The sequence below is a fragment of the Paroedura picta genome, chromosome 4 (genome assembly GCF_049243985.1).
Source record: "Paroedura picta isolate Pp20150507F chromosome 4, Ppicta_v3.0, whole genome shotgun sequence".
Lineage (NCBI taxonomy): Eukaryota > Metazoa > Chordata > Lepidosauria > Squamata > Gekkonidae > Paroedura > Paroedura picta.
In genome coordinates, this window is record NC_135372.1 from 130,118,639 (window position 1) to 130,134,397 (window position 15,759).

Genomic DNA, 15,759 nt, shown 5'->3' on the forward strand with positions numbered 1-15,759 from the left:
AGAGTGTTTGGATGGTTTTAGCAAGGTTTTCATGACTGTAATTGGTGTTTTAATTGCTGTTTTATGGGGTTTTATGGCAAGGAGGATTTTTGTAAACTGCCACAAGCCATTTGGGAGTGATGCTATGGAAACGGACATAAAAATAAATAAAATAAACAATGCTATAAAGTTCACCTTCCAGAGCAGCCATTTTCTCCAGGGGAACTGATTGTTGTTGCCTGGAAACCAATTGTGATTCTGGAAGATATCCAGGTCCCACCTGGAGGTTGGCCACCCTATATCCAGGTTAGGGCCAACCAATACCACCCCCCCCCCTCGGAATCATCTCCATTTTGTCAAGAGTAAGCGTCACCTTATGTCCTGGGCACATTTCACACACATAGGATAATGCACTTTCAATGTGCTTTGGCAGCTGGATTTTCCTGTGCAGAACAGGAAAATCTACTTCTCAAGTGCATTATCTATTGTGTGCAGAATAGGCCCTGGACTCATTATGGCCACATTAGATAACGCACTTTCAATGCACTTTCGATTATCGTATTCTGCACAGGAAAATCCAGCTGCAAAAGCACATTGGAAGTATGTGGGGTTTAATTTTGTTTCATGGCACTTCTTCTCCCCCACCCCAACTCTTAGCCACAAAGGCCCTGACGGTTCATAAGGCATGAAACCAGCATCCACCCAGGCCAACCAGGGCTTGAGCGCACTGTAGAGAGCTGAAACAGTGTTTCACAAATGAATGCAGTGAACATAATCCACGGTTTCACTGTGGCATCTGTACAGAACCCGGCTCTTGCCCAAGCATTCCACAAACCCATGTGAGTGTATGTGCTTGTATAATGTTGCCCTTATGTAACCAACTGTGTTCTTGCCCACGTAACCTATCATTAAAATCCAGCAAGGATGAGTGACGACTGTCATTAGAAACCGAGAATGCCAAATGAGATTTCTTACCGAATGTTTATTGAATCAGAAGGAAATCAAAATATACACTCATCTAGAGTTCAGGTGCTAGCTGTGAATTATAGCATTAGTCACTGTCCCTCCCTGTTACAATCATGCAGTTTTCTGGATTTTCTATCAACATTATCAGACCTGCACATAGCAGGAGCTTTATAAAGCTGGTACAATCGTGTCCAGCTTTAGGATTGGGTGGATGAATTTTTTTTTCCATAAAGAAAGTAGCTTTAACCACAGACATACATTATGAAAACTGCCTGTGAAGCTCCTCCCTAGCCTCAAGATAGAAAAAAAAATATTAGTAACACAGAAGTAGATACATCCTCTGAATTAGTAAGAAAAAGGAGATCACGTCTGCCCCCTTGTGTCGCTTTCTTGTTAATACTTTAATTGCTCCCCCTGCAAGAAGTTAACTTCTCCCATTTTACTACAGGAAGAAAAAAAGATGAGCATGAATTAAAAACTCTGTACATTTCAGCTTTTAAATAATATTAATAGCTCGAGAGCAAAATCGAAGCATATCTTAAAAGCTGATGATTCTGTATTTATGATCCTTTTACACATCGCCCACTTAAAAAAAAAATCAGATGGGGATTTTGATGGCTTTTTGAAATCTCTGCAATTGTCTCCCTTGCACACCCCGGCTGAGTCCTTCCTATCACATGCCTTGAACCACAAGAAACTGGTCCCCTTTATTATCTTGGAGAAGTCTTAAAACTTATGAGTTTAATGCCACATTGTTCCTGAGAAGCTACAACTTATGCTTTCTCTCCCTTGGTTACATGCTTCTTCTCGCCCCTTAAATGGTTAAGGGTTAGTGGAAAACCGGATGATGAAGTCATAGGATTGGACCCTGCAGATGATTTTCACCAAAGAACAGGGGCAGGGCTTACTGTTCACCGAACCTCTTCCACTGCAAACCTCCGAGTCCTTCCTTGAAGGTGTTCCCTAGGCATTTTAAGAGGGTAAGGCATAGATGTCTCACTCTGTAAGTGTATTTTGCTTCTAAGAGACCTTTTGTTATTTACTAGCCTTTTAAAGAAAACATTCTGTAAAGCAGGGGTAGTCAACCTGTGTTCCTCCAGATGTTCACGGACTACAATTCCAACGAGCCCCTGCCAGCGTTCGCTGGCAGGGGCTCATGGGAATTGAAGTCCGTGAACATCTGGAGGACCGTAGGTTGACTACCCCTGCCGTAAAGGATGGCTTCAAAATGTGAGCCCGTTTTCTGCCTGGGACTGAGCATTTGCTTGGCAGCAGGATCCTGAAAGTGGGGCGGAGGGGAGAGAGGAACCAAACCAGGAAGTCCCTTGTTTTTCCCAGCAAGGGTAAGAAATGACGGGGATCCAATGATTCTTCAGTAGCTGGAGAGGATTCATGACTTGGGTTTCACAGGAACAGGCGCAAAAGACACTGGATCCGTTTGGACTTCAGCGTCCGACATCCGTTTGGGGCTCTGTTGAAGGACAGAGAGAGAAAGAGAGTCAGATATTAAGTATGCTTATTCTGGAGCCCTGCACAGACATTCAAAAATCCTCTAGGCCCCTTTGCACATACGGTGAAGTAGACTGAAGAATTCTCTGTTTTGCACGTCAAAATTGAAATCATGGTAAGTCAACGTCTGGGTCAAGACAAGATGAGTTCTGCAACGTTATGCAATCCGGCTTCATTTTGTATAATTGAATTCTTTCTAACGACAGAAGGTAAAGGATGCAATGGAGCAATACAAGCTCTGAAAACCTTCTCGCCCTTGTTCTCCGGAATCTCATTCTATTTTCTCTTGGCCTTCTCTTATTTCACCAGGCATTGGTCATAAACCTTCATGCGTAACTTTGCAGACATAAGGTCCAGAAACATATTTTAAATAATAATAAAATACTTTATAAGAAAAGTGAAATAATTCTACACACATTCACAAGTGACATCCGGCTCAGGATCAGCATGCAAACATCTCTTGGCCACAGAATACTTTTTAAGCTTGCGGATTGCTAACGTTGATCCTTCCTGAATTGACCTTGCAGGAAGCCTGTGGACCATAGGGTTCGATGTGCACTGTATGTTATCAGGACCAGCTACTTTCATTCTAATACAGCATTATTTCTGATACCCCCTTACAAAAGCAGTAAGATCCCACCAGTAGTGTCTCTACCTGTAAAGGTAAAGGTATCCTCTGTGCAAACACTGGGTCATGTCTGACCCTTGGGGTGACGCCCTCTAGCGTTTTCATGGCAGACTCAATATGGGGTGGTTTGCCAGTGCCTTCCCCAGTCATTACCGTTTACCCCCCAGCAAGCTGGGTACTCATTTTATGGACCTCGGAAGGATGGAAGGCTGAGTCAACCTTGAGCCGGCTGCTGGGATTGAACTCCCAGCCTCATGGGCAGAGCTTTCAGACTGCTGCCTTACCACTCTGTGCCACAAGAGGCTCATGTTTCTACCTGTAAGGAATGTTAAAAAGAAGATGCGGATGCTACTCAAGTTGGGCCACAAGGAACGGTTTCAATAGCATAGCGAAGGAGGTGAGTGGGATCCTACCAGTCTGGTCAAAGGGGGACAATGTGTTTCTCATGCACACACTGCAGACAGAAGAACCTCCACTGCCAGTAGAGGACATCTTAGGGTCAGCACAAACTTCCTCAGGCACAGGAACACCTCTGTGCTAGTGGAGCAGACTGGTAAGACCCAACTAGGGTTGCCAACTCTGGGTTGGGAAATACCTGGAGAGTTTTGAGGTGGAGCCTAGAAAGGGTGGAGCTTAGACCTCAGCAGGGTCTAAGGCCATAAGAGTCCACCCTCTAAAGCAGCCATTTATCTCCTAGTGAACTTATTTCTGTTGCCTGGAGGTTAGTTATAATATCGTGAGATTTTCAAGTTCCACCTGGAGGTTGGTAACCCTAGATCCAAACCATAATTATTATATTTCATTTCAACAACGCCTGCTACTCAGTGATTTACAATTAGTATCCGACGACCCTGCCCGGTGGCTCACAGTCTAAACTGCCAACAGCCAGGTTCTCCAGTGACACTCGAAACGTGGAAAGGGATAATTGAGTGCTGGGTGTTGCGTCCAAGTTCAGAGCTTTAGACAGAGTCTGGGCTGGGGCTTTTGGGAGTTCGAAGATGAGGTCTGGAAGCACTTATGTTATAAGGGCTGGCAGGTACGTATTAGGCCAAGGTTTATGTAGGACGGGTTTGTGGACTGGGTTAAAATTGTATTCCCTGGCTCCTGTCCATGTTGCAGTGGATTTTAATGGAATTGGGCTCACAGGCATGGTCATTTTGATGCTCTATTTCTAGTACAGTGGCTTAATGCAGCCCACAGGTATACACTTCTTTCTAGACATCCTGCTAGCAGGAGATAGCATTCTACATGGAAGTCAAAAGCCTGGAGAACCTGTTCTAAATTCCATTGGCAACCAATGCATTTTTTTTTAAAGGCTGATCCTGCATTGAGCAAAGGGTTGGAATACATGGCCTACCTGGCCCTTTCCAACTCTATGGTTCTATGACTGCCAGGATTTTAAGAGGTTGGGAATCAGACAACACTTTCCCAGAGAGCTGAAAAACGGTTTGGTGCAGCTCTCGTTGCCAGAGGGGTGCCTACTTAATCCTGTTATTCCTGTCTCCTCTCAGATTAAAACAGGTTTTGTGGATTTTCTGAAGCACATCCACGACAGCTTTATTATACCACTTGCAACTCTGCCTGCAGAAAGAGAAATCGGATCCCCCTTCTTTTGCTCCTCCCTATTTACAACCAACCGCAGCTCCTTGGGACTTCTTAATGAGCAAAATCTCATGGTTTGTGCTTGCCCTGCAAAGCAGAACTGGAAATCGCAGTTTGATCGTGTTTTGCAGTTGGGCTGAGCTTTCTGGCTCAGATGGGAAGTTTCAAACCAAGAAGGGAGAGAGGGAATCGAGGAGGAGGAAGAAGAGGGAGGAGAGGGAGGGACGGGCCAGAACCAATGGGATGAAATTAATTCAGAAGAAATCCCATCTAAACATCCGGAAGAAGTTCCTGACAGTCAGAGTGGCTTCTCAGTGGAACAGGCTTCCTCAGGAAGTGGTGGGTTCTTCATGTTTGGAGATTTTTAAACAGAGGCTGGATAGCCATCCGACAGAGAAGCTGGTTCTGTGAAGGCTCAAGGGGTGGCAGGTGACAGTGGATGAGCGATAGGGTGGTGAGTGTCCTGCACAGTGCAGGGGGTTGGACTAGATGACCCATGAGGTTCCTTCCAACTCTATGATTCTATGAAATGAGCCAAAGGGTTGCTTCGGGTGCCTGCAGATGGCATGAAACCATAGCTTGGCACTCCATTTGAGCCCACCCACTGTCTCACTGATGAACATAAGAACGTAAGAAGAGCCCTCCTAGATCAGACCAATGGTCCACTTGGTTCAGAATCCTGTCCCTTTGGAAGTCCAACAACAGGGTGCAGAAGCTTAGGGCCTTCCCCTGATGTTGCTTTCCTGGCACTGGGATTCAGAGATACACTGTCAGCCTGAATGGAGGTTCCCTTGAGTCAGCAGGGTTCGTAGCCATTGACAGACCTCTCCTCCATGAATCTAGTTCTGTTTTAACGCTGCCTACGTCTGCGGCCACCACTGCATCCACATTTGAATCACTCGCTGCATACAGAAGCATTTCCGGCTGTCTATGTAATCTGGCAAGCCTAAAGCAGGAGTTTTCATGACTTTGACTGATCATTATTTTAAAAGTCTGCTTCCAAAAGGCAATAGCTAAAGCTACAGCTAAAGTAGAAAAAAGAGTAGCTGGAACGGCATCTTGAACTGTTCCAATAAACTGCTTTGAAACAGGCAACAGGCACAAGAGGAAGTAAACCACAGTGGTCTTTGCAAAGTCATATCCCCTGCCCTTGCTCTTCATTGGTATCAGTGAGGTGAACTTCTAGCACTGGAGCCCATACTAAGAAAGGATTCCCACCCCATACATGTAGATCCCCATGTAGCTTTGCTGTCTTAGAATCATAGAATCATAGAGTTGGAAGGTGACTCCAAGGTCATCTAGTCCAGAAGTCGTCAACCTGTGGTCCTCCAAATGTCCATGAACTACAATTCCCATGAGCCCCTGCTGGCATTTGCTGGCAGGGGCTCATGGGAATTGTAGTCCATGGACATCTGGAGGACCACAGGTTGACTACCTCTGATCTAGTCCAACCCCCTGCACAATGCAGCAACTCACAAGTGCCTGCCCACTCACAGTGACCCCATTTTCATGCCAAAATGGTGCCCCACACACACACCAAAAATCTCCAGAATCCAGCCTGGCCTGGAGGAAATTCGCCTACCATCTCACTGTGGTAATCAGCAATTCCCTGGGTATTCAAGGAAGGGCCACAAGAGCCAAACTCAAACACAACCTTTCCTGCCCACACAATCGGCCTAAGTACACAGAATCGGCCTCTCCATCAGATGGCTATCTAGCCTCTGGTTAAAGACTTTCCAAGAAGGAGAACCCACCACCTCCCGAGGAAGCCGTTCCACTGAGAAACCGCTCTAACTGTCAGGGACTTCTTCTGGATGTTTCCTACACATAAACCAGATTTTGGTTTATTTCTTAAAGGTGAAGTCCTAATATTCAAGATCGCACTGGTTTTGTGCCAATTCTTACTTTTTAAGGGGACACTATTATGGTCCACACATCTTCTCCTGTGCAAGGGAGGAAGCAGCAGGGCTGAGGAAGTGAGCAGCTAAACGCCAAGAAGGGCTAAACAGTCTCACACATAAACCCAACTAGATCTGCTTCAGAGGGCAGCTCCTGAGCCTATTTTTGTCTTAAAAACCACAACCCTTCTGGAGAAAGAATCTTGTTATTGGATGCCTAGAGCTTTCTGTCAAGTGAGAAAAGAGCATGTGAATGAACTAGCTGGTGTTTCTTAAAAAAAAAAAATTTTTTTTGAAGTCCTGATTGGGAAAGGGATAGGCCTTCAAGTTTTGTTTATTTTTTAAGGATCTATACCAGCTATGACTTGCATGCTGATCTTCCCACTAAAGAGACTCATGCATTTGACTACAACCGTGAAAAACAGTAGAAGTTTCCATATTCAAAACTCTTTCATTAAACATAGGGAGAACATAGTTGCAAATAATACAATTTCGTGAGTTCCAGTGAGTAACTCATAAAAACAGATCTATCTGGTTCCATCTCGACTTTATACAAATCTCCTGTAAAACGCACAAAGTAGCTACCCGTGGCCACCTGTTTGTTCTTGATCACAGTGCAATGCATTTAAATCCTAACTGATATCTTCAGAGGGAAAGAAACACCAGTGATCAGAGATTCATACCAGCCCGGCAGGTAAATCAGTTTTATGGCATGTGCAACCAAAGAGAACTATTAGACAATCCTGCAGGAGGAAAAACCCAATAGCTGCATATTTCTGACAACAACAGTCATATTTTCTTGTTGTTGACCCGACCAACTGAAAACGCTATAAATACACATATAACGCTTCTATGGCTACAAGGGGTGGATCCCAACGCCCTGCCTTGCGGACACAAGAAAGATTTCCCGGGCACTGTGGCCAGGTGCAGATTGCTAAAGAAAGGTGAAAGGTCACGTACAAGGCCCTTAAAAAACCCTCCGAACGACTGGCGCTTCTCTATCTTCTTAGGAGTGCTCTCCTTTGTCGTGTCCCCTCCGTTCTGAAGGGAGTCCGTTTCGGCTCTTTCTTGCTCCCGGGGCTCTTGCTGCTCTCTGACATCCTGTTTGCTTCCTTTCGGCTGGTTCAGGGCCTCCGTTGAGCTCTCTTTACTCCGTGCACCTGCAGCTTCTCTGCTCTCAGCCTGGGCAAAGGGCCTGTCTGGGAAATCCAGTGTCTAAAGCAGTTTCAAACAGCAGTTATTTCATTTTATTAGAAATGCATTTGATGTGGCGGGAGAATCCCCAGTTAAGTAAATTAAAGTTAGGCCCCTTGACATCAAGTAGGGGGAAACCCACGGCTGGTCCCAAAATGTTTTGTTGCCCACCCAAGCAAGATTCACCTGTGGCCTCCTTCTCCACTGCCAATGTCCAGGTCTGAGCCGAACCCCTGAGCCACTGGGGCTCGGCTCAGAAACGGCCACGGTAGCATGAGTCTGGAGGCAGTGCCCATCTTCTCCCACGCTGTTTACAATTAACAGCCTGATTCCCCAGTGCAACATCAGTGTGACCCCCTAACCCTGGGGTAGTCAACCTGTGGTCCTCTAGATATCCATGGACTACAATTCCCATGACCCCCTGCCAGCAAACGCGTTTGCTGGCAGGGGGTCATGGGAATTGTAGTCCATGGACATCTGGAGGACCACAGGTTGACTACCCCTGTCCTAACCCCCCCAAGCTATTGTTTAAGGGGCATAAAAACAGCACCACCTGCAGAGCATTTCTTTATACACATTTCTTTTATATCTTCCTGCGTAATGAAGAAAAAGAAAAGACATGGGGCATGTCCAGAAGACTCTTAGTTGGGTAGCTGACTGGGCTATTTCAGCATTTCTTGACAGTGTGGATGATGACAATTTAACCGTGATTATGGCTATTGTTCCCAGGTTCAGAGTCACGATTACATGGCTCCCTTTTTTTCTTGGTAGCTTCCATCTGATGGCTGTACTGAAAGCCCACACAAGTGCCAGTAGTGGTCAGGGGGCAAGGGGGCAGGGGGCAAGCATTGGGCATGCACTGCTCTTTGCTGACTTCAAGCGCCAGTTCCCCATGGGGAAAAGATATTCCAAGGCAACTTCCCACATTGCTCCGTGTATGTTGCCCTGGGCCAGCCATAGAGCCCAGGAAGAGCCCACCTGGACAGACCCCTGGATAAAGAGGCTTGGATCCTACGAACAAGTTGGGCACCTGTGAGATTGCCTCCGCTGCAGAGCATGCTCCCTCTTGAGTTGACACTTCCATCTGATCAAATTTAGTTGTTTCCAACCACCCTTTATACAAACAGAAGTGCTAACGTACAAGAATTTGTCCCTAACACCTGTTCGTAGAATCCCTGCAAGGAAGTTTTCACAGACATGCAACACCATCAACCAAACAGTATGACAATGTACTTCTCGTCCCAAGCCACGAAGCCAGAAACCGAAAAAGAGGGAGTGGGGAGAAAGAGATCTGAAGGACAGTAGATACACGACACCAGCAGGTTACAGAAAGGAAAAGTGATCTGAGCAGATTTCCCCTGCATCAAGTGAAAATATTCCCACCCGAAAATTGACAAGGCATGATCTGATCAAGGAAAATCCAGTGCCGCAGAACATTCTGCTCCAAATTGCAAACAGAGAAAAGTGGGGTTTTTTTGTTTGTCTGCACAAAGCAACAACTATTACCATGCAATTTATTACGCCAGACAAAGGAAGAAAAAAGAGCAGGACACAGACGAAGCTTAAGGTTTTCACGATTTACAGTGATACAGTTTTTGAAAGAATGAGAATGTAAGTGGCACCGTTAGTATTTCTGCATTCCAAGAGAGCATTGCGAATTGTTATGGCTTTCTCATTATTATTTATCATTTCCTACACTCCAGTCCATACCCAGCAGTCCTGGATGTCATGTCCAAGTCAGGAATTAAAAGACACATAGTTGTGGATCCAGTCTAGCATTTCCAATGGGCGGAGGATCTTCCACTTGCAGTGTCACAAATTAGAGTGTTTCAGGCTATGGTGGGAACTGCGTGGCAAGAAAGTCAGCCTGGGGATGGGTCCAAGCCATAGACCAGGGGTAGTCAAACTGCGGCCCTCCAGATGTCCATGGACTACAATCCCCATGAGCCCCTGCCAGCAACTGCAACTGCTGGCAGGGGCTCATGGGAATTGTAGTCCATGGACATCTGGAGGGCCACAGTTTGACTACCCCTGCCATAGACTCTTCAAAATTGGCTTTTAGCTGGTGTGACTCTCAATATTTATGAAAATGAGACGTGTATGGGAAAACATCAAACATTCGATTTTTACTATCATCATATCTTATATCTAATAGTCAAGTGTGGGTCCATCGGCAGATATTTAAATCCACATATTGGGGCTACACTGACGAGAAACAGTTCAGCAAACCTGGTATTCCTTGAAGCTCTCCCATCCTAATATCAGCTAGGGCCAGCCCTGCTTAGCTTATATCAGGGGTAGTCAAACTGCGACCCTCCAGATGTCCATGGACTACAATTCCCATGAGCCCCTGCCAGCAACATCTGGAGGGCCGCAGTTTGATTATCCCTGGCTTATATGATCTGGTTAGCTATCCAGTTCAGGGCAGACTCCACTTAGACCCTTACTGAAATCAGTCAGAATAAATTGAAGCAACTCTAGACAGGACTACACTGGTGCATCATTCCTTGGTGTATAAAACATTTCATTGGATTTTAAAAAAATTATAGATTGCACAACCCTCTTTGGGAGTCTGCATGGACACTGAGATCATTAAAAGCTGTAAGTAATGAAAATTTCCTCTAACTTAGGGGTAGTCAACCTGTGGTCCTCCAGATGTCCATGGACTACAATTCCCATGAGCCCCTGCCAGCAAACGCTGGCAGGGGTTCATGGGAACTGTAGTCCATGGACATCTGGAGGACCACAGGTTGACTACCCCTGCTGGTGCCTCCAAACCTGTCCTTTATTGTGTGCCTCATTGCTAGCTACAAAATGAATAGTTATTTGGGTCTCAGTTTTGGTTGAAGTTCAAACGTTGGTTAGCAGGTTCAGAATGGGCCTCGGAGTTGTGAGTTCCCTCTTTGGAGCCCCTCTTCTCTTGCGTGCAAAGTCTCCCCTCTCCCGTGTCCCCTTTCATGCCTCACGCTGACATTAATTATAGTTAATTTCAGCCTGTCTTTTATTTCATGTTTCAGCCGAAGATTTGCCCCTGGACTAGCCGGAATATCAGCAACTCCCCCCAGAATATCAGGGAAAACAATATCATAGAATCATAGAATCATAGAATATAGGCAGATAATCTGCAGAATGTCTCGATATTAATGTTTTAAAGCCTGAAATTGACACTTTTATTCTCCATGGAAGCAAGATCAGGAAATCCAAAATGAAAGCTATAAATAATGAACCGTCCATTCATCCCTCCTATTGTCACGGCAGATCTGGGCCTGACAGCCAGTCTCAGCTCATGAGCAGCTAGTATTTCCCGAGCAAGGGAAACCAGATTAACAGGATGACGTGATTTTTTCCTAAGGATTTCTTCTCACATCAGCCCCAGAGGCTGGAGGAAAGATTCTCACTGACTTCAGAACTGAATCAACTGAGCTCCTGAAATCTTTGATTTAGCAAAGATCCAGCATATGAGATTGGGGTGGGGGGGGGCCTGCTCCCCCAAACAGGACTCTCCAGAATGAAACACTAAACCAGGGGTAGTCAAACTGCGGCCCTCCAGATGTCCATGGACTACAATTCCCAGGAATTGTAGTCCATGGACATCTGGAGGGCCGCAGTTTGACTACCCCTGCACTAAACAGATGCAATGGCTGTCCAGTGGCCTCTTCCCCTTCTTTACTCGTCTGCTGTGTTGTCCCTGTAAGGTTAAGTGGCAGTGATCAGGGATGGTTCCCCTTAGCAACTGTCAAGTGTTGCAAGTCCCAAAGTTAGAAATGGGACATGCAAATGTGGAAGGGGGGATGTGCCCCTGTTAGGGCCTTGTGCCAGTTCAAGGGCTCCTTTACATATCTGTGTCCAAGGGACCTGTCGGCTAAACAAACTGCTCATCAGTGCCGTCTTTGCAAAACTCGAAGCTGAAAATTAAACGCATGTCCCTTTAATACGGCCGAGTGACAGACAGGAAGAATGAATAATAATATAAAAGAGGTCGCCAAGTAGGTACAATGGTTATGCAGACAGACTGGGCAATCCTCCTAAATACTAATATCTATTTCAATCCACTCAATCGGGGCTGCGGAGAAGACAAAGAGCTGCGTCGCGACTCCCTCGAAGGCACGGCGCTCACATTCCTGGGACAGATGGGAAATAGTTTGGCAGGCTGCACCACAATTGCATTCGGGACCCGGTATTTTGCCCCATTCGGACAACAGGTCTGCACAATGGCCAAAGCTGGTTTGTATTCTGTTAGTATGGATTTCTATTTCTTTATGAGACTTGTACTTGGCTTTTCCTTTGAAGGCAACTAGGAGCACCAGGCATGCTTGCCACATGGCCTTTGGCTAAGGACCAGATAGTTCTTTCCCCAGGCTGTTATTGTGCATAGCCATCTGATGGAGAGGCTGATTCTGTGAAGATTCAAGGAGGTGGCAGGTTACAGTGTCAGCGAGAGGGTTGTGGTGTCCAGCATGGTGCAGGGTGTTGGACTAGATGACCCAGGGAGTCCCTTCCAACTCTATGATCCTATGATTCTATGTGTGGGGAGGGGGTTGAAACTCCTTGTGCCCCATAAAGAGAGCCTTAATTCTCAAAAGCTTATACCCCCAAAATGTTTTTGTTTTCCTAAGATGCTGCTGGACTCTAGCTGTTCTTCTGCACCATGTCACAGCCCAGTCCAGGATGATAGCATCACAGCCAAATGATACATGATTGCAGAAGAGTTCACAGGCAGGGTCAGTGGTCCCCCATTCTGTGAATTCTGTCTCATGGAGATCAAGCCATAGGCAGGTGACCTCTTATTCAAGTAACCAAATTTCAGATGGGCAGCCAGGTTGGTCTGCGGCAGAAGAGCAAGATTTGAGTCAAGGAGCACCATAAAGACTGATGAGATGTCTGATGAAGGAAGCTTTGACTCTTAACAGCTTGACCCCTGGAAGTCTTGCTGGTCTTTAAGGTGCTCCTGGACTTGAATCTTGTCCAAGTGACTTAGAGGGCTTAGCCTGTGGAACTGTAGATGCATCTTGGGTTTTGCATCACACAAAACGAGGCAAGGATATGATAATAATGACAAGTCTATGGCTTGTATGGTCCACATTTTATACTGGAGAGACCAGACCAATGGGTCCAATGTAGGAAGACTGAAGTGGAACCATTCTTAATTTACTAATTTTGGAAATTTGCTTTCAAAGTGTTTTTTTTAAAACCCAAAAACCTAACAGTGCCACGATGCATTAAACATTATTAAGAAACTCAGAATGAATGAAATACAGAATATTTTTTGAAACAGTGACATCATAGGAAAACAGCAGAGGAAGGGCCGGTTCCACGTGTTTGATCACCACAAATTTAGCGCATGTTGAACTTGCCACTGGCTCATCTATGCAGTCCACTGTTTTGGACCTGCTGGCAGGGGCACGGGCCCAGGAAGGAATGCCACTCCCTTCCTGTGTCATGGATACCTTGGAGTGAGCTGAACTCCAAAAGGGGCCCTACCCAGCTGCTGCTTGGTTGGTTTGGCTGGAGAACAGGCCCTAAGTTGAGCTTTGAAAGTTGAGTAGAGCTGAGCCCATCACCAAGGCAAAATTGGATCCAGATACTTACTTGCTGATCAGGCGCTGGGCCATTTACCTCTTCGGAAGGGGATACACCTGCATCATCTCTGCCTGACTAAAATAACAAGGGATTATATGCCCCAAAGAAGTATGCTCGGCCTCAGCTAGAGACATAGCCTTCTCAGCCCCGATTCCAGCCTGGTGGAATGAGCTGCCAGTAGAAATTAGAGGCCTTTTGGAGTTGTCAAGGGTGCAAAGGGCCTGCAAAATGGAGCTCTCCCACTGGGTTGAGGCCAATACAGCACAGAAAGAAACATCAGCACGGGCCTCCCTCCCCACATGACCACCCCCTCCCCATCATCATCATCATCATCATCATCATCATCATCATCATCATCTATATTTGAGAATTTGGTTTAGTGGGATATGTCATAGTGTTTTAAAAATATCTATCTATCTATCTATCTATCTATCTATCTATCTATCTATCTATCTATCTATCTATCTATCTATCTATCTATCTATCTATCTATCTATCTATCTATCTCTATCTATCTCTATCTATCTATCTATCTATCTATCTATCTATCTATATCTATCTATCTATCTATCTATCTATCTATCTATCTATCTATCTATCTATCTATCTATCTATCTATCTATCTATCTATCTATCTATCTATCTATCTATCTATCTATCTATCTATCTATCTATCTATCTCCTATTGTTGCTAGGTGGCCAAAGGCTTTGCAAGAGAGTGGCAGCCTATAAGTCCAACAAATAAATAAATAATAAGTAAAGGTAGGGTATAGGTCCAAAAAACAAATCCTTATCCAGTGTTGTTCCTCTATATATTTCTGAAACAGCCTAGGGGGTAGGACTTGTCTGGCTGTCCAAGTTAGAATAGGGCCAATCAGGGTGCAGCCAGCTTTGCCCTGATTGGCCCAGCCCCTTCAGCTCCCGCCCTCCGTTGCCACAGCTTTCTCAGGGTTGTTTTGAGCAGAAAATGGTGAAAGGAGACCTGCAGACCCTCCCCTGAGCTCCTTGGGGGAAGGATGGGATAAGATGTCAGAGACAGGCAGAATAAACAGAAAAGTTTAGCATCCTGGAGCACTTTTTCCATTTTCAAAAAAAAATATCCTGCTTACCAACTTGAAGAATTTCCTCAGGTTTGTTTTGGAAGGCTTTTCCTCTCCTTTGGACCTAGTTTCTGCAGCTTCCAGACTTCTGCTTTTTTCATCTCTTGCAGGGGCTTCAGGGGAGACTTCCACTCTCTCCGTGGTCAGGACCTCAATGTCATCGGTTGGAGTCTGAAGATCATGGGCAGTAAAAAAAAAAAAAATAAAGCAAGTAATTTAAACGATTCATGCCATCTTTTAAATTACCCAAGTAAATTTTGCGAGCAATTATACAATAAAGGTAAAGGTAAAGGTATCCCCTGTGCAAGCACCGAGTCATGTCTGACCCTTGGGGTGACGCCCTCCAGCGTTTTCATGACAGACTCAATACGGGGTGGTTTGCCACTGCCTTCCCCAGTCATTACCGTTTACCCCCCAGCAAGCTGGGTACTCATTTTACCGACCTCGGAAGGATGGAAGGCTGAGTCAACCTTGAGCTGGCTGCTGGGATCAAACTCCCATCCTCATGGGCAGAGCTTCAGACTGCATGTCTGCTGCCTTACCACCCTGCGCCACAAGAGGCTCTAATTATACAATACAGTTAGCTATATTGAGACATCCACTTCTGCAGAATCCCATGCAATCCCACCCCCACCCCAATCTTTTCAACATTTAAGAGAACATAAGAAGAGCCCTGCTGGATCAAACCAGTAGTCCATCTAGCCCAGCATCCTACCTCACATAGTGGCCAACCAGTCCCTCGTTTCTTCTCTAAACTGAAATGTCCAAGACTCTTCAGCCTTTCTCCATGGATGTTTGAGGCTGATCCTGCATTGAGCAGGGGGTTGGACTAGATGGCCTGCATGGCCCCTTCCAACTCTATGATTCTTTCCTCCTAGACAAGATGCTCCAAGAGCTAGAGAGATTTTCTAAGGATCCAGTTTGGAAGGAGCATAACCCAAGAAAGCTAGTGAGAGAGGAACATCCTGTTCTTGCTGGTATGGACCATCCCTTCTTTCCCTGTCCCCTTCCCTCCCATGGCTGACTAAGAGGGTTCAGCTTGCCTGGAAATTGCAGTCTTTGGTCTGAGCTGCTGACTGCAATTAGGAATGGGGCGAAAGTGGGCCAGTGTCTCCCTTCCCTCCAATCTTCCCCTAATTTTATCTGAGTGTGAGTTCTCAAGATGCTCTCTCTTTTGTTGTTGTCGTTGTCAGACCATTCAGTTGAGTGACTCTTGGCAATTCCATGGCACAGCTGTTGCCACAATCCCTATGATCACCACCTCCCTCAGCTGTGCAATGTTCTGGCTGGTGTCCATTTTGAT

The 15,759-nt window shown here is 45.7% G+C and overlaps 1 protein-coding gene across 4 annotated transcripts in view; it reads right to left on the reverse strand.

Moving 5' to 3' along the window:
* Positions 1-941: 941 nt before the first annotated feature.
* Positions 942-15,759, reverse strand: part of BCAS1 (brain enriched myelin associated protein 1) — a 59,618-nt gene continuing 44,800 nt past the window's right edge. For 2 of the 4 annotated variants that reach the window (XM_077335653.1, XM_077335651.1), the window contains 4 exons: positions 14,466-14,627; positions 13,366-13,431; positions 7,543-7,797; positions 942-2,416 (listed from right to left, as the gene is read on the reverse strand). In XM_077335653.1, the coding sequence (XP_077191768.1) occupies positions 2,336-2,416; positions 7,543-7,797; positions 13,366-13,431; positions 14,466-14,627 (564 nt within the window). In that variant the 3' untranslated portion in view covers positions 942-2,335. The remainder of the gene's footprint in view (positions 2,417-7,542; positions 7,798-13,365; positions 13,432-14,465; positions 14,628-15,759) is intronic. The other 2 variants (XM_077335652.1, XM_077335654.1) reach the window with 2 other exon arrangements.